Source organism: Equus caballus, chromosome 19, assembly GCF_041296265.1.
Source record: "Equus caballus isolate H_3958 breed thoroughbred chromosome 19, TB-T2T, whole genome shotgun sequence".
Lineage (NCBI taxonomy): Eukaryota > Metazoa > Chordata > Mammalia > Perissodactyla > Equidae > Equus > Equus caballus.
This window is the reverse complement of record NC_091702.1, coordinates 4,030,278-4,050,041: the sequence shown is the minus strand read 5'-3', so window position 1 is coordinate 4,050,041 and position 19,764 is coordinate 4,030,278. Positions and strand designations below refer to the sequence as shown.

The 19,764-nt window shown below is 35.0% G+C and overlaps 1 protein-coding gene and 1 non-coding gene across 2 annotated transcripts in view; both read right to left on the bottom strand.

The window, feature by feature from the left end:
- The window catches only part of KPNA4 (karyopherin subunit alpha 4), a 61,812-nt gene that overhangs the window by 3,990 nt on the left and 38,058 nt on the right, over nucleotides 1-19,764 (bottom strand). The window contains exons 8-15 of the mRNA XM_023623208.2: nucleotides 17,473-17,559; nucleotides 15,484-15,653; nucleotides 15,332-15,376; nucleotides 12,403-12,534; nucleotides 7,393-7,521; nucleotides 5,887-5,991; nucleotides 3,940-4,011; nucleotides 2,575-2,737 (exon numbers count right to left, since the gene is read on the bottom strand). Of these exons, the coding sequence (XP_023478976.1) occupies nucleotides 2,575-2,737; nucleotides 3,940-4,011; nucleotides 5,887-5,991; nucleotides 7,393-7,521; nucleotides 12,403-12,534; nucleotides 15,332-15,376; nucleotides 15,484-15,653; nucleotides 17,473-17,559 (903 nt within the window). The remainder of the gene's footprint in view (nucleotides 1-2,574; nucleotides 2,738-3,939; nucleotides 4,012-5,886; nucleotides 5,992-7,392; nucleotides 7,522-12,402; nucleotides 12,535-15,331; nucleotides 15,377-15,483; nucleotides 15,654-17,472; nucleotides 17,560-19,764) is intronic.
- Nucleotides 6,850-7,171, bottom strand: LOC111769145 (small Cajal body-specific RNA 7). The gene has a single exon (XR_002801941.1). It is a non-coding gene; the product is annotated as a small Cajal body-specific RNA 7 (non-coding RNA).

The window sequence follows — 19,764 nt, the reverse complement described above, 5'->3', positions numbered from 1 at the left end:
TAAGAGTTACAATAATCTTGGGACCACATAATCCAATTTTTTGATTGCAAATCTACAATTTTGGGGAATCTATTCTAAAGGTGAATCTTAAAAATAAAAAGATTTCACGCACAAAGATATAGGATTTCTATCTTAAAAAATTAAACAGCTTAGTGTTTAAATACATATAAATGTAAGCAATGGGACAGCTATCTACTCAGCAGAATACTATATAACCAGTGTTTATAAGGAGGAATAACATAGAATTGCTTTGCTTGTTGAAAGTTAAAAGCAGATTCCTTCTACTTTCTAGCATCTGCCAAGTTTTTCTAGTCAGAATGTATGAAAAACATTTAAAATACTGGTGATTAATAAGTACGGATGTTAAGACATCTGTTAAGTATAACGGAAAATGATCAAGATCAACCACAGTATTTCAGGGTAAAAGGGAATTTTCCTTGTAAACATTAATGAATTTATTAAATCACAGGCAGAGTATATAATCTTAACCTGTTGATATGCAAATTGGATCGTTTTATTTTATAGAAGTAATAATTCATTTTAAGATCTCTTAATAAAGTAAACTTGCCCTTTCATGAGTGTTCTTCCTGTCTCTATTCCTTAAATGGAGGAAGTTGTTTTGGGCTCAATTCTCCTTATGGGGCCCTTCCATTAACAACTTTAGTTACTACAGATAGTCTGAGGACTTGTAAATCTATGGCTTCATTTCTTTCCTGAGCTTCAGAAGCTTAAAATTTAAATGCCTGCATGATAATTCCACCAGGACATTTCACTGTCACCTAAAACTCAAACTGTCCAAAACACAATTTGTTATTTGCCTTTCCTCATTTACACTGTGCCTTCTACTGTATTCTTACTTGGTGATAACCAACACCACCTTGAAATCTGAGAAAGCCTTTCCCTCAATATTCTACAATCAAATCTCAAAAACCTCAGTCTATCATTCCTTGGATCTTGTCACCTACCCTTTGTTGTCACCATTACTGCCTTCATTTATTGTGGCCCAACCACTATCGATTTTCCTAACTGGTTTCCTGCCTCCTGTCTCCAACAGTCCCATTCCCCTAATATTCATGCTCCATCTAAACATATCAATCCCCTAGGGAAAATCTTCTAATGGCTTGTCATACCCTATGGCAGAATCCACCGGGGAGCTTATAAGATATAGATTCCTGGCCTCACATCCAGTGAGGTAGGCAATGATTAAGACCTATATTTTTAATATATAAAAATAAATTTTTAATAATTAAAATATGTTTACATGATAAAAGAAAAAAACACAGCAGTAAATTGTTTTTTTCTGCTTTTTCTCTCCAAATCCCCCCAGCACGTAGTTGTATATTTTAGTTGTGGGTCCTTCTAATTGTGGCATGTGGGACGCTGCCTCAATGTGGCCTGATGAGCGGTGCCATGTCTGCATCAGGATCCGAACCGGTGAAACCCCGGGCCGCCGAAGCAGAATGTGCGAACTTAACCACTCAGCCACAGGGCCGGCCCCAGTAGTAAAATTTTTAATTATGACGGTTTTAAATTTTTCTGGTACTCACTTCCTAATTAGTTCCGTAACACTATTCCCCATCTTCTGTTACTAACTTAATAGTTACGTATTATTTTCTCTGTTGTTCTATTTGTCACTTTAGTAACTTTAAAAATGCTTATTTCTTATTATATTAATTGTCAAGGCTCTGAACTCCTCCACTAACTAAGCTGAAGACACAGGTCCTCCTACTCTTAGTTAGCTCTCGCTTCCTGTACTTGTCAACTTGCGTCAGAAATACTTTGACTTTTTTGGCTTATCCAGGTTGGTAACATTTACATTTGGTTCCACAGCTACATTTGAGGTTTCCATGTTCTGTCTACATGTTAATCCTAAGAGGGAAAAGCTAAGGTGTGTTGTTTACATTGCGGGTGGTTCTGGTACAAAGCCAGATATGGGAACCACCGCCCTATAGAATAAAATATCTGCTGTGCTACAAAGCTTCTAAGACCGAAGGGGACTGGTTATTGGCTATGTCTCTAGCCTCATCTTTTGGCAGTTTCTACCCCATACTTTGATTCAGCAACACTGAACTACTTATAATTTGCTGAATGCTGTTTCTCACCTCAGACTTTGCTCATGGTGTTATCTCTGCCTGGATCACCTTTCATCCCTTTTTACTTTATTAATCCTTATTCATCTCTCAAAATCCAGCTCAGGTGTGACTTCCTGCTTCTTCCAGGATGGATTACGTATTTCACTTTGTTGTATAATTCTATTAGGGTAATTAGCACATTAAATCAGTTCATATTTATCTCTATGACTAGACTACATGCCTTGAGGGCAAGAACTGTGTCTTGTTTCCTACTGTCTTCCCAGTACCTTAGCACAGTGCCTGTTTAATGTATGGCAGCAGTTCAGTTACTTAAGCATATGCAAGAAGCTGAGCAGGACTTATATATATAGAATATAGTATTTACTTTATTCTGTTACTTGATTATCTGAGACAGAAAAATATAGAAGTGCTTTATTAGTCAGAAAATAAAAGTTACAAAAAGAACATTAAAGTATGCAATAACAGCTTACAACAGACTCACCTCCACATTCTTCTATAAGATTGGCTATGGTTTCTGCCTCGTCTTCAGCCATTTTTAATATATTACTTAGTCCGTCGAGTACTACTTGCACAACTTGTGCATCTTTTACAGTCAGCAAATTGCAAAAAGGTGGGATAACATTTTGTTGGATTAGGTAGGCCACCTGAATAAAAACACCATGATAGAATAGACAGAACAGAACTTCGTTTGTGTACCATACTATCTCAGCGGAATAATTTTGACTTTAAATTTTGAGTATGGAAACATGATCTTATCTCTCACATGTTAAGTTAGACTACATGAATCTAACATCCTTTTCTTTTTAATGTAGTGTTTATTTTTCTTGAACTTAAGAAAAAAAACTGAAGTGAAAATGAAAGCATCACCCAACTTCATAGGAAACATTTCTTTACCATATGGAGTACTTCCTTCAAAGACCCTTTCCCCTTTAAAATTAAGAAATTATGAAATCAGTTAGGAGGCCAGATGATATCTTTTTAAAACTACACTGCTCAATGTGAGAGCATGCACTGACTCTCTGCTGTGATGTTTAGCACTCTCATATACCTGGCCAGCTCTCAAGTCACTATTCAATTGGTTCTGTACTATTTTTGTAGTATTTTTCTTTCATTTTAAAATTCTGTTATTTCTTTCCACGTACTGTATTTATACTATGCTCTGAATTCATATTTAAGTGGATTCACTGCTTGCCACAGTCTATAGCTTATGTGACAATTATCAGTTGATTATTTATCAGCTCCAAATCCACTCTTTCTACCTGTCTATGAAACATATCTGGGACCTTTAGAAGTCCTTTTCTTTTGCCAGTTGGCACAGTGGTGAGCTCTGTCACCGCGCAACCCTGAGAGTGAGTGCCTGGTTGAAGTTTGTGCGCTGGCGCCTCACAGTTCTCACCCGAGTACCTAGTCCCAGCCAAGCTTAGCTCCTTGTTTGGTTTGCTGCTGGTAAACTGCTGTTGCTGCTGTTTTGCTTTCTTTTTGTTGTTGTTCATTTGTTAGGAGAACCTGTGAGGCAGTTTCATTTTGCCCTATTAACTTAAAAAATCCTGTTTTTTCTTAATACTGTTAAAAAACAAAAAAACAATCCTGACTATAAGTGTTTCAATCTTACTACCATGGATTAGAAAATTCTTGTAGGTCAAGAAGTTGAGAAGAGAACACTTACCTACGAAATATAACTAAAGAAAGTCAAAGTAACAGTTTTATGCGGAAAAAATAACAAAATATCAGAGAATGCCCATTATCTTGCTATTCTTTTAAATCATGATTTACTGAAATCTACATCTCAGAATTATCTGTACTGTTATTTTGCCAGTCTTGAGAAATAAATAAGCACTGAACTTACTTGATCTTTCCTTCCACTAATTGTTAAATTACTTATGGCCCAAGCAGCTTCTTTCTGAGTGCCAAAATCCCCCTGTAAAAGCAAAGCAAAGGACACAAATCTCAATATAGGGTAAACTGGAAAAAATGTCTTCTGAAATGATTTCTCAACTGCTTATTTCCCTAGGTTTTCTTCTAGCCTTTCTATGCATACATAATCTTTACTTATTAAGATAAGCCTTTGAACCCAATTTACTCTAAACAATGGTGACTCCTTCTTGTGAACTCTCTTGGCAACAAACTGACTTGTATTACTGTTCAGTAATATAAGATCAAATGAAGTCAATAATGAAATAAAACTAGTCAAGAAAAATATGGGAAAATGTACAATTTCACTTTAATCAAAGTGACAAATTTGACAAAGCTAAAATAAAGAATCCTTTAAACACATAAAGTTTTAAAAACAGTATGCCTATCATGAATGACACTATGATAAAGACATTTACCCTCATGTACTGCCTTTCAAATAAAAATTGAAAAAATATATTTAAGGGCTGGCCTCATGGTGCAGCAGTTAAGTTCGCATGTTCTGCTTCTTGGCGGCCCAGGGTTCGCCAGTTTGGAGCCCGGGTGCGGACACAGCACTGCTTGGCAAAAGCCATGCTGTGGTAGGCGTCCCATGTATAAAGTAGAGGAAGACGGGCATGGATGTTAGATCAGGGCCAGTCTTCCTCAGCAAAAAGAGGAGGATTGGCAGTAGTTAGCAGAGGGCTAATCTTCCTCCAAAAAAAAAAAAAAAAGGCACAGGCACTAAATTTAAAAGGTTCCCATTGGTCAGGGACAACTCGAGTGTCAGAAAGAATAACTATAATGGAATAAAACTTACAAAATATATATATATGTAAAAATCCATAATTTCCTAATGACACTAAAAACTCCACCCAAGTCGCCTTTCGATGTTATTAGGGAACCAAATCATTCTAAAAACTGAGTGATAATGAGCAAGAACCAAGCATTTATCTTGCCTCTCCTAGGTGAAATGTATTTCAGAGTAAACCAATAGCTGATAAGAAAAAGCTCTTTACTGAAGAATCATAGCTAACACATAAAGAACGACAATTAGAAAGTCATCATTTTGCAGTTTCTAGTCATCAATAACTGCCTAAAAACCATTAGGTGAAAAATTGATGGAAAACTTTATAAAAGTCAGCTGGAGTAGGTGGCTAACACCTGAGCTCACTTATCAATCTTAGTCTCATTAGATGTAGAACAGACAGTGTCTCCTGAAGTGAATCGTTCGGAAGCAGAGAGTAGTGGATTACGTTTTCTTGCCTAAGAAACTGAATCTGATCTACCAGTTAATAGAAAACTAGCCTCTACTACTGGTTTGTAGGAAACATGGAGGAAAAGATAGAAGTATCTTCTCTGTAATTACAGATCAGCATTCAGAAAAAAACCTCAAGCTGTGATTGTGACATTTTAAATCATCTCCTTCCCAAATGTTAACGTAAGCAAGGGAGATGATAATGGCATACAATTAAAGAGCATACTCATTTGTTGTTTGATCTTGGGCAATTTATGTCTATACCATAGTTTCTTCACCTGTCAAATGTGGATAATTCTTAACCTCACAGAATTACAATATTAAATGAGGTAATATATGTAAAGTGCTTAGAAAAATATGCATTTATAATCAGTAGTAATAATATGAATTTTTAAATAAATCCCAGGATAATGATGATTTTGGTAAAAGAATGCTATAGAAGAGGGGCTAGGGGTTCCTAAAGGAAACGTTTCTTGTATATAAAACTGCTGGGCTTTAAAGCTTTAATACTAACACTACTTTACTGTAGTATTCATGCCACTCTATAGGTTCTAATTAAATAAAGAGAAAAGTACATATTCACATAAGTTGTGAAATTTAAATCCCGTTCTTCTCCCTCAGATACAAACAAGATGATTTTCTTACCTTATCCAAAAGGTGTATTATCATTGGTACAAGATTGGCGTCAATTACTGCCTGAACCTGCTGCTGATTTCCTGCAGTGATGTTGGAGAGGAACCACACTGCTTCCTGGAGAACAAGACCGCATCAATATTTCTCATTAAAAAATAAAATCTGCATCTAAACTAAGAAAAAATACATTCACTACAATGTTTAAATGATTTTTACTATGGAATGAGTTCCATAATAAAAATTTTAGGAATCTCAACTCCTTTCTCCCCTTGCCATATTTTCCTTGGACAGATTGCTACAGGCCCTAATCTAAGTCATAATGAAATAACCCTTCTAAAGAATTTCTGAAAGCAATGTTCCCAAACACTAAGACAAAAGAAGCCTGGCTGAACAAATACTAAAAAACCGATGAGCTATAATACAAATATAAATCCTAAAACTATTGTAAACAAGATTCAGCAACCCCCTCAACATAATGTGCTTTACTGTCTACCTATTCTCATCAAGAGCTCTAGCCAAACGAGATAAATCTCAATCACCCATGACAATGGAGACACGAAAAGTCACACAGTGGGTTGTTTTAGTATACATATTTCTAACAGTCCTTCACTGCACTGTTTCTCTCAAGAGCTAAAGCAGAGCCAGATGTTTGCCTGCTTCATTGGTCTACCCTCATGATCTTTTTATGCTACCTTTTACAAAACAATGGTGCTACTTCGGCCAAAATGATTACGAGTTTTTCATTTTCTAAACAAGTTTCATACGTGATAAATGCACACTGAAACCAGTTAGCATAAAATAAGACAAAGTATGTACCCGACAGCCTATGTAGGATATTACTATAACTTACCAACCTTAACAAATGTATTAAATTTACCAATTTACTAAAGTGAAACATTTTCTCTATTTACAAAAACTAGTAAACAAGTTTTACTTCAAAAACTCTTAGTATTAGCTAGTGTGCAGTAGGCTCTTCTGGATCAGATCACAGGAGCATGTTTAATGAACCTGTCAGAGATTTTAGGGTGCTAGGCTACTTAGGTGAGCTGTTCTTGGGTTATAATCATCGGCAATGTTGTAATCAACAACCCATGAATTTCTACAACAGCCTCAGATGCACTCCAGTATCAGCATCACCAGTCAGCGCCCCCTTCCCATAGCCAGCAGGAGCAGCACACACACATGCACACACACTCTCTACTAAGTACCTATAAAATATTAATTACTTAACTTACGTATTCAAAATTTCCACTCACACAACATTCAACACCCAATTATCTCTATTTCATCATTTCCAAGAGAGCCAAATTCACACTGTTTACAATTGGTTTGTTTTATGTATGGAAAATCATATACTAATCCACATTATAAAGAGCAAAATATTTTATTTGCTCTTGATGTCTAAATGAGTTTATATTAATAACCAATATTACAGACAAGTCTGAGTCCCTAATTTTACAAATGAAGACTGCTGACATTTTATATACCATTTATTAAACAGTATTTAAAAATGCTTACTTTATTAATTTTCTCTTTGGGATGTGTCAGAAGTGCTGGGAAGTGTGAAAGAGCATCACAGTTCAAAACAACTTGTGTTTGCTCATCAGTCCCAGTCACAATGTTGCCCACAGCTCGAAGCGCAGCAGTCTGGAACACAAGACGACGGAATGAGATGCTGTTCTTGTGCAATATTCCTTACCATCACAAAGGCATGCTGGGCAGGCTATGAAAGATACATTTGCTCATTCATGCCAACTGATCCTTTCTGAGCAAGCTGTGTCAGACACCGATTTAGGTACAGAGGAGTGAATAGCACAGACACAATCTAGCTTTCATGAATCTTACATTATTGGAGGAGAAGGCAGTCAATAAACAAACAAACAAGGATAATTTTAGATAGTAATCAGGGCCATAAAGAAAATAAGATACTATAGATTTCAGATTCAGTGCTTCAATAAGTTAAAAAAAAACAGCGCCTTTCTGAAGGAAAGCAGGAACCTGCTTAACGTAAGAGATTTCAGTATCAAATGAATTTGAATTGTCAATTACTTTTTTTATAGTTGTATTAGGTCATTTTCTGTCAAGTTAAAGCTTTTTTTTTTTTGGCTAGTTTTTCCTTCTACAAGACAAATACCCAGGTTTTTCTTTTTTTAAAAAAATTGAGGGGCTGGTGCTGTGGCCAAGTGGTTAAGTTCACACATTCTGCTTCGGTGGCCCAGGGTTTCGCCAGTTCGGATCCTGGGTGCAGACCTGGCACCACTCATCAGGGCATGCTGAGGCGTTGTCCTACATAGAGGAACTAGAAGAACCTGCAACTAGGATATATAACTGTCTACTGCGGGGTCTTTTGGGAGAGAAGAAAAAAAGAGGAGGACTGGCAATAAATGTTATTAGCTCGGGGCCAATCTTCCTCACCAAAAAAAAAAAAAAAAAAAAAGAAAAGATATAATTTACGTAAAATTCACCCTTTCAAAGTGTACAATTCAGTGGTTCTTAGTATATTCAAAGTTGTGCAACTGTAACCAGTAAGCAATTCAGACCATTGTCATCCCTCCAAAGAAGAGTATCTGTACCTATTAGCAGTCACTCCTGTCGCTCTCATCCCAGGCCTCTGGCGACTGGTATGCCTATCTGTACAGATTTGCCTATTCTGGATATTACACGTGATTAGAATAAAAAAGTAGGTGGTCTTTTTTGTCTGGCTTCTTTCACTTAAAATAATGCTCTCAAGGTCCATCCACATTGGAGCATGTTATCAGTACAACAGTCCCCCCTTATCTGTGGTTTTACTTTCTATGGTTTTAGTTCCTTGTGGTCAACCATGGTCTAAAAATATTAAACCGAAAATTTCAGAAATAAACAATTATGTTTTAAATTGCATGCTGTTGTCACATGATGAAATCTCATGCCATCCCGGTCTATCTAGAATGTGAATCATCCCTTTGTCCAGCGTATCCACAGTATAGACGCTATCCACCTGTTACGTCACTTGGTAGCCGTCTTGATTATCAGATCGACTGTCTTGGTATTGCAGTGCTTGTGTTCAAGTAACCCTTATTTTACTTAATATGCCAACATGCAAGAGTAGTGATGCTGGCAATTTGGATATGCCAGAGAAAAGCTGTAAAGTGCTTCCTTTAAGTGAAAAGGTGAAAGTTCTTGACTTAATGAGGAAAGAAAAAAAATCATATGCTGAGATTTCTAAGATCTACGGTAACTTTTATTACTGTATATTGTTATAACTGTTCTATTTTGTTATTAGTTATTGTTGTTAATCTCTTCCTGTGCCTAATTTGTAAATTAAACTTTATCACATGTATGTGTGCATAGGAAAAAATAGTATATATAGGGTTAGGCACGTTAGTATATACAGGTTAGTACATATAGGGAAATCCGCGGTTTCAGGCATCCACCGGCGTCTTGGAAGTATCTCCTGTGGATAAGAGAGGACTACTGCATTTCCTTCCTTTTCATAGCCCAATAATATTCTGCTGCACGGACACACCACATTTTAGTTAACCATCAGTTGATGGACATTTGGATTGTTTCCACTTTTTGGCTATAATAAATAATACTGCCATGACCATTTGTGAACAAGTTTTTGCGTGAACATGAGTTTTCAGTTCTCCTGGGTATATACCTGGGAGTGAAACTGCTAGGTCATATGGTAACTTTATGTCTAACTTTTTGAGCTACTGTCAAACTGTATTCCAAAGAGGCTGTACCATTTTACATTCCCATCAGCAATGTGTGAGGATTCTACGTTCTGTACATCCTTGTCAACACCTGTTACTGTCTTTTTGATTATAGCCATCCTGGTGGGTATGAAGTGGGATCTCATTGTAGCTTTGATTTGCATTTCCTTAATGACTAATGATGTTGAGTATCTTCTCATGTGCTTATTGACCATTTGTATGTCTTTTTTTGAAAACTGTATTTAAATCTTTTGCCCATTTTTTAATTGGGTGATTTGTCTTTTTATAGTTGAATTATAAGAGTTCTTTATATATTTTAAATACAAGTCCCTTTTCAGATATATGATTTGCAAATATTCTCTTCCATTCTGTGGGTTGTCTTTTCACTTTCCTGATGGTCTCCTCAGGAGCTCAAGTTTTTAATTTTCGTAAAGTTCAATTTATCTATTTTTCCCCTTGGTTGCTTATACTTGTGGTGCCATATCTAAGAAACTACTGCTTAATCCAAGGTCATGAAGATTTATGCCTACATTTTCTTCTAGGAGGTTTATACTTTTAGTTCTCACATTTAGGTGTTTGATCATTTTGAGCTAATTTTTATATATGGTGTGAGGCAGGGGTCCAACTTCATTCTTTTACATGTGGATATCCAGTAGCCTCAAATCATTTGTTGACTAGACTATTCTTTGTTCACTGAATTTTCTTGGTACCCTTGTTGAAAATCAATTGAGCATAAATGTGAGTTTATTTCTGAACTCTTGATTCTATTTCACTGATCCATTTGTCTATCCTTCTGCCAGTATCACAAAATCTTACTTATTCTAGCTTTGTAGTAGGTTTTGAAAGTGGATAGTCTCCAAATTTTGTTCTTTTTAAAGACTGTTTTGATTATTTCTGGGCCCTTTGTATTTCCATATGGATTTTAAGATTAGCTTGTAAGTTTCTGCAAAAAAGGGGCCTGGGATTTTAACAGGAATTGCATTTTATCTCTAGATAAATTTGGGGAGCACTGCCATCCCAACAATACTGTCTTCTAATCCATGAGCACAGATGTCTTTCCATTTATATAGGTTTTCTTTAATTTCTTTCAAAAATGTTTCGTAGTGACCCAGCTTCTTTAATAAATAAATTTAAAGGGGGAAGAAAAAAGAAGAAAGTTGTAGCATAGCAGAAACATAAAGACATAGCTACCAAATATAATGTGTCAACCTTATTTGGATATTGATTTCGTCAAACTGTGAAAAAAATATGAAGCAATCAGCAAAATTTGGATACTGAGTGGATTTTAACATTAAGATTTTTTAAAGTGCTCTAATGGTATTATGTTTATAATGGTATTGTGTTTATGTTAAAAATACACACATTTTAGAAATGCAAGCGGGATAAAATTGTATGATATCTGGGATTTGTGTCAAAATAATCTGCGGGAGAGTGAGTAGGGATATAGAGGAAACCTACATGGAGGTTCATCACACTATTCTGTTTTCCTAAATTACGATGTGAAAGTTGCAATCATTTAAAAAAAATCTCTATTAGTTATTAGGTAAAGTACAGAATATTAACTTTCCTTGAGAGTTGGCTAACGAAAAGTCCCAAGCCCCTATTTTCTCAATGAAGTCCAGTATTAAAACTGAAGATGCATTCTGAAAAGACAAAAACAAAATACAAACCAAAATCCTATACCAGGACAGAAGTACTACACTTAAGAAATGCAAACTGAATGATAAACATCTACCAAGAATGTTTACAATAAGCCAGCAATACCCCTAAATGCAAACTGTTCTATTAATCAACTTTTTCTGAATTCAGTTCAATGTTCCCTCTTTCTTTACAGTGCTTTAAATAAGGCAGTGGGTCTTCATTCTGAAACGGACGTGAGCATCATCTGAAGAGCTTTTTAAAGCCCAGGTTTCTGGGAAACATCCCAGATTCACTGCAACAGAATCTCTAGGGGTTGAGCAAGGGAAATAAATTTTTTTCTTCTTTAAGCTTCACAGTTTATTTTGATGTCCAGCCAGGGCTGAGAAATAGTAAATTAGCAGTTTTCCTTATACTATTATTGTACTTTTTAGACTCTAAGCCATTATAAGAAGAAAGCATACTATTTACTTCAGAAAGGTAGGGAGAGCTTGCTGCATCTCCCTTCAACACTGCAGTTTGACAATTACTGCTTGTAATATTTGTGTGCACTTCTCACACTCTTTTTTGGTTCTCTCTAGAAGCAAGTTCTTTGGGATAAATATTTATGTGGAAGGATTTAAAAATAATTTAAGAATAAAAATCAAATAATTTTAAATAACTGAAAGGAAACAATTTAGGAAGCATCTAAGCAGCATATTTCAGTACAAAGCCTTCTGAAGCTAAGCATTAACTAAACTAGCTAGGTGGCAGTGGAGGAGAACAAAAGACAGCTGGTGGGGGGAGGGGGCGAGTAGGAGAGTGGAAGAAAAGAAGAAAAACAGGAAGAGTAGGGAAAATAAAAGTATCAATTCTTGTTTCAGAGGCCCCCCCAAGTTGCTATATGAATTGCCTGGTCTAGATCAGAAATCAGTAATTTACAAAGGAGTCGCCCTGGTTAGTTTTGGGGTAGGAGGTGGGGACAGGGGAGGGAGGGTTTTGTTGAACTGTAGTACTTCTACCTCATTTTCTTTAAAATGAGGTAGAAGTACTTTAAATCTTTAAAATGGGGATATAATAATTCACTCTTTTCATCACAGATATGTTATTAGGCTAAAAACAGACTCTAAACTATTCAAATTGTACATCTTCGAATACCACGCTTAAAGCAATTAGTGGTAAGAGAAACTTATATTTTTATGAACAACAAACTCACCTGAACTTTAACTTCCTGGTGGCTGAGCAGAGGAACCAAATGAGGGACTATTCCAGAGTCTATTACCATCTGTATCTGCTCATTACCAGCATCAGTAAGATAAGAGAGGGCCCAGACAGTATCTACCAATATCTGGTGAATAAAACAAAAATTTAAATAGCCTTTAAATATTTTCTCATTTTAATAATTCTTAGTCATAGAGAATAATCTATGATTGTTCTATTAGCTTCTTTCTTCCTTCCTTCTCTCATCTCAATTCACTGGAATCTTAATCTTCTCTGTTACACTAAACATCATCATCTGTGAACATCTGTATCAAGTATGTGCATCTTTTAACCATATTCAGGATGTTTAGGTTAACTATGATCTTGATCACAGATTAGTATCCAATCTTAATTCCCCAAGACACAAATATACTACATAGCACATGAAATACGGAAAAAGGACATTCTCTTTCCCAAATGCCCAGACCGAGGGATAATACGTCCAAGGACACTGTGGTAAATGTATACAGTAGGAAATAATATATGTACCCAACATACACAGTGGTTCAAAACATCTGGGCTAGGTGGATATATTCAAAGTGTTCTCTAGTATCATTGGTACCATGTAGGTATGTCTAAAGCCAGTACTCCAGTATTAGGATTATGGTAGTTTTATCTTTTCTAATCAGTTTGCTTTGCCTTGTAAAACTGGAAGCAACTTTCCACATAGTGGAAGTCTCCCACAGCTGCAGATCAAGACATTTAAAGCAACCATAGGTCAACCTGTGAGATCTATAATCAAAAAATATGTTCTGGTAAAAAAAGGAAATACATAACTTATACCAGCTGCCAAAATTACTTACCAAAAAAACCCACCCCTCTGTAATTAATTTATATTAAAAATATCCTATAGATTATATTTTAAAGTACAGTGGGCCACTGTGTTTCATCTCTCTTTATATGTTAAGCCCTAATTAGAAGTTATGGCCAAAAGGAAGTATGACAAACCTCTATTGAATTGCTGCATAAATTATACAACAATTGACAAAGACATAGCAGTAATAATTGTGCCCAGAACTTTACTTCCAAAGCCTTTCTGGAATATGGACTCTGTCAAATGAGAAGCTAGAAAAGTTTGAAACCTGTTAAATTCTAAAACAATGTTATGTTAAAGACCTCCAAGAAGCTCCTAGAAGGATAAAACAGCACTTTGCCATTGTTCCTTTCAGAAAGTCAAGACAGTGCTACGGATATTTTTAATGTAAAAGGAAGACACCAAATGAAAAATTCACACAAAGTGGTCAAAATATATGAAACAACTAAATTTCAACTTACAAATGTAATTTTTTTTTCTGGAGTACTAACATCTGCCAAAATTTGATGATAGAGGCAAAAACTTCAAGTTACTAAATTACAACTAGAGTGTAATTTCAGTGTGTCACTGATGGTTTGTGGAAGCAGTTTTAATTTTTTTTAATTTTTCTGATGGCCTGATTTAAGAAGTTGCTGCTAAGTGTTTACTTAAGAAGATTTTATTTTTAGTAAACATCTTTATTTAGTAAACAATATTACTTAGTAAACATCTACTTAAAAAAAACCCATGAAAACTGGCTTGAGAAATTCAAGATACATCAAAAGCAAGAGATCAACCGGACTGGGATAAACAGGTGGGAAGAACGTAATACACCCCTGAATAAAGCCAACCAAGATGTTTGTTTTCTGCTACAGGGATAAACTTTGAGATTAATCTTTCTTAGAAATCTTTTAAAAGCAAAGTATTAAAAATTTGTAATTTAATCAAAGAACTTGGCTCTAAGGAGCCAAAAGCAAAAATTGCTTACATGTTTTTTTTTAAGCTCCTAGACTATCTGGAGCTAAAAAAACCCCTTTAGATCAAAGACCATGTTCATCTGATGGATTTTGTGAATTATATCACTGCTTGATGTGGTATCATTCTAATTTTAATTTGTTCCATACGCTATAGAGAGATCTTGGCAAAAAAGTCTTACGCTAGAAATGGTAAAGGAACAAGGCAGCTTATCAAACATTGGTCGTTAGACCAAAGCAAGTAGGTATTTAAAGGACCGCACACGTTTCTGCTGGTAGATACACGTTCTGCTCGTGTGATTCCCTTGCCCATTATATTCCTAGCTTTTCTAACACACTGAAGGCGAAACTGCCTCCTGAGCAGTCGGGGCACTTTGCCACCTCATTCACACTTCCTGAGTGGCTTTTTCCTTTGCCATCTGTATTAGTAAGAATGAGTAAGATATATTTATTATGTTTAAAATCTAGTCTGCACTGATTTTTTTCCTTGTTGTTTGGATAATAAGAGTTATCTCTACACCAAGTGAAGCCACTACCCAAATCATTATAAACGGAAAAACAGAGTAAACATGAAATTGAAGAGCAACTGATGTTCGTGGTTTGGTCTCTGTATGTGAATACAAACCCATGCATAATGGCACAAATATATTTCTCTTTTTTAATCTTTCAAAAACCCAAAATATCACTAGGTATATGTGCTCTCTCATTGTCCAGGCTGTCAAAATGAGCTTCCATAAAAAGCTCATGGAACAATCAAAGACAATCTTAGTGAGAGAAATATCACTAACTGGCAACTTTAAGAACTTTCAATGTGAGTTTTTACAACATTTGTGTATATACATACATACATATATATAAATATGTATATGCACATTAATGCTCAGACCAAAACAATAGTCAGGCGTGATTTCTTCACTGAAATTATATTTTGTGATACAAGTAAACACCGAGTAAATATAGAAAGATCAAACTATGTATTACAGCTCTTGAAACGGAAAAATCTGATAAAGTGTACTGACATCATGTTCAATATTTTCTCCCTTATGTCGCAGTGGCAGTCCTAGACATACATACATACATACAAATATAAAGATATATGATGGGAAACATTTACTCACATTTACATCTGTGTGATGAATTAAAACACAAAGAGCTGGAAGAATCTGGAGAGAGAAATATAAAGATTTTAAAACATATATAGATAAAAACATATATGTAATGGTAGCTACTTTAGTTTAAAAACAAAAAAACCACAAAAATACTTGTTTACCTCCTGAATGGTTTCCATTGGCGGTGGTGGGTCTTTGTGGCGACATAAGTTGACCATAACCCAAGTAACATTTCTTAAGAATGTTATAGGAATAGATGGACTTATGAAGGAAAGTAAAGGTTTCACAACTCCAAGACTTATGACATAGTCTCTACACTGTGGCCCATCACCTGCAGGAAGAAGAACTTATTAATTCAATAAAATATGTTGACAACATGCAATTCAGAAAACATAAATCACTGCATTCAATGTGCTGCTTCCTAAATTCTAGATATACTATTAAGTTTAATAAAAGTTATAGACAATAACCAAGTTCACATTTTAAGTCTTTGATTCAAAAGAAGCAACATAGGTACTAAGATATTCTTTTACACATTATTCATGTACTTAGGTTTATAAGCTGCTCACCTATACAGTTTTTATGCCATCTAAATGCTAGAAACCTAAGGGTTCTTTAAAATACCCTGTGAGCAGAGAACTGGTGCTTTCATCTTCTCTCAAAGGTACTCTCAGTTTAACAAACTCATGCAATAAAAAAAGATATATTAAAATACTATTAGAGAGAAAATATTTGAGAGAAAATAACTATAAATCATTCTACACACTTAAAAACTATGTCAAAAAAAGCGTGTGTGTGTGCATGCGGGGGGCGACCAATGCCCCTAGAGTAGTGGTTCCCACAGTGATTCTACTGAAACAGAAACTCACGGGTCCAGGATTCTGTGTTTTAACAAGCCCTTCATAGGATTCTGGTAACAGCCTAAAAGTTTGAGAGTCACTGCCCTAGAGAACTACCAAATTTAATTTCTATATCAAAAGTGTCACTGTAATTTCTAGTATGTGAGCCATGATGAAGTATTACATTCCACAAGCAAAAACACTTCTCCTTGCATTACAATATCTGGAGATAAATACTTGTTTGTTTCGCATCCATGTATTCTAATTAACGCCATGTATTCTAATTAACAATGTCACTAGAACTAAAACACAAAGATCAAGATGCTGCGTTAAATCTAGAATTGGGTATAAAAACAAGGAGTGAGGGACACTGGATTCACAAATGACAGCATTCCTAATAGCAATATGCTGTATGCCAAGAACAGATTACAGAGAAATTCTCTGTTTTGAAAACTCATAATCGTGGGACACTATTCTTACATCTTGGCCCCCAAAAGGGCAATAAAGAGAAGGTAATATCAAAACAATACTGAGTACTTCCATGCAAGAATAATAAACAATCTATGGCAAAAATAAACTTTAACATCAAGGGACATGATACAGTTCAGACTCCAGATTTTATCTATTCTGCACTGGAAGACAGCTCTTTGAATTTTTGGATTTGGGTAAAGTTAGGCTCTAGATAAAAAAAAAATTAGAATTGTCTTTAATTATTCTTCTTACAATTATTTATCAGAGAAAACCTGAAAGGTGTGGTAATCATGGTGCATTAAATGAGACTGCCTACAATCTACAGATATCTCCTGGATGATGATGACCTCATGATGATAATGGATAACATTACTATAATGTAATATACTAAGACCCACAAAAGATACAAAACATTTCAATTTAGACTCTTCTCAGAACTGCCATTATAGAGAAAAATTGTTGACGTTTTTCCTCTTCTTTTTTTCTTAACACTTCCTATGATAGTGGAGACAGTTGAAGAAGAAAATGGACCCCAACATAATAAAGGAAGAAGAGAAGATCTAAATGATATATATATTTCATAATTATTCAAATAATTAAGAGCTGACTATATATAATAAAATATAAAGGTGTCATAAGCAACAAAAATGTTCATTCTGTTTATTATGAATTATACATAATTATAGCTGTAATTATACAGCTATAATTTTTGTAAACTATTTCACAAAAACTAGTGCTGAAAAAGAAAAAATCTTTTTCCTTTTCCACTACTAGTTGTCATTTTTATTACATAGCATATGATAACAACTGTTGGACTGTTATTACACATTTTCTACAAACCTATGATATTTCCCAATGCCCACACTGCTTGCTCACAGACATTTTGATGGGGTGAATGGAGAAGCCTTAGGAAAAGTGGCACAGCATCTGAAGGAGGAAAAGGTAAGTTATTTAAGTTTGAAGATATTGCTATATGTCAATTATATCTCAATAAAATTGGAAGAAAAAAAGGTTAAAGATACTCTACATTAAACCAAAAATCAATCTTGTTTGTTGCTGAAACCTCAAATGAAAGAAACCTATCAAAAATATTTTAAATATATCCTCATTAAATTCTCATTAGAATAAAGTAGTAGAAAAATTTTGACTAGCAGACTACTTATTCAGCATCAAAATGACAATTTTGACATAAAGACAAATATCAAATTAAGCTGGTAAAATTTCATTCAAAATTGAACCTGAATTTAATTCCAATTTCAAGATCAATTCCTTATAGATTAAGCATTATCTTCGAATTGGGGTGGGGGGAGGACAACCCAAATCGTCCAAGTAACTTGTAAATATAGAAATTTAAAATAACTTCATGTGGGTCTTTTGACAGGCCAGTGCCACATTGAGACCTTCTGAATCAGAAAGTGATTCTGTTGCTTAACAAGGATGAGACACACAGAAAGGCCTGGATCCAAACAGAATAATACTGCACCAAACATGTGATTCTTCTATTTCCTTTCTTCCTTCTGATATTACTTTGAAAAATGCTATTTAAGGTACTGGTAGATCAATCATGCTTACTCATAATAAAAAGTATTTCATTTATCCATTATTTTTGGTATACTAAGACAGACCAGCAGCATAAAAACAATTTCTAAGCCTCTTTCTAATCTTTAAAGAGCACACAAGGGGCCAGCCCTGAGGCCGAGTGGTTAAGTTTGCATCCTTTGCTTCGGTGGCCCAGGGTTTCCCTGGTTTGGATCCTGGGCGCAGACTTAGCACCACTCATCAAGCCACACTGAGGCGGCATCCCACATGCCACAACTAGAAGGACCCACAACTAAAATATACAACTATGTACTGGGGGGCTTTGGGGAGAAGAAGGAAAAATAAAACCTTAAAAGTAAATAAATAAAGAGCACATAAAACAGAAAGGAGAAAGAGTGAGGAATTAAGACGTTGCCTTAAATTCACAAAATTTACTGAACAGTTAAGTATACAAAACAAAACCAAAAAACCCCCCAAAACCAAAAATAAAAACCACCTGAACCCAAAATTAAACCAGTTTTATTAAAACTTTACGTAATTAGTTTTTCTATTTAATATTACAACACAAGTGTCTACATAATAAAATGCTTACTTGGATAAGACTTTTGTCCCCCTTCAAAATCAAGCAGAAATTAGTACTTAAGATTTTAACAAGCTGAAACAAAAAAAATAAAATACCTAGAAATAAACTTAAAGAGGTGAGAGACCTGAAAACTATAAAACTGTTGAAAGAAATTCAAGGAGACACAAAGAAATGGAAATATATTCTGTGTGCTTGGATTGGAAGAATTAACATAATTCAAATGTCCATACTTCCTAAAGCAATTTACAGATTCAATGCAATCCCTATCAGGTTCCAATGACATTTTTCACAGACATAGAATAAAGAATCCTAAAATTTATATAAAACAATGAAAGACTCCACATAGCCAAAGGAATCTTGAGAAAAAAACCAACAAAGGTGGTGGTATCACACTCCCTGATTCCAAAATATACTACAAAGCTATAGTAATCAAAACAGTATGGTACTGGCACAAAAAGAGACACAGAGATCAATGGAACAGTCAAAAGCCTGGAAATAAACCCACACATCTCTGGACAGCTAATTTTCAACAAGAGAGCCAAGAACATACACTGGAGAAAGGAAAGCCTCTATGATAAACAGTATTGGGAAAACTGGACAGTCACATGCAAAAGAATGAAAGTAGATCATTATCTTACACCATACACAAAAATTAACTCAAAAATGGATTAAAGACTTTAATGTAAGACCTGAAACCATGAAACATCTAGAAGAAAACATAGGCAGTACACTCTTTGACATTAGTCTCAGTAGCATGTTTTCAAGTGCCATGTTTGACCTGGTAAGGGAAACAACAGAAAAACTAAACAAATTGGACTACATCAAACTAAAAAGCTTCTGTACAGCAAAAGAAACGATCAACAAAATGAAGAGACAACCTAACAATTAGGGGAATATATTTGCAAACCATATATGTGTTTTGGGGTTAATATCCAAAATATATAAAGAACTCATACATCTCAACAACAAAATTAAAAAATGGGCAAAAGATCTGAAAAGACGTTTCTCCA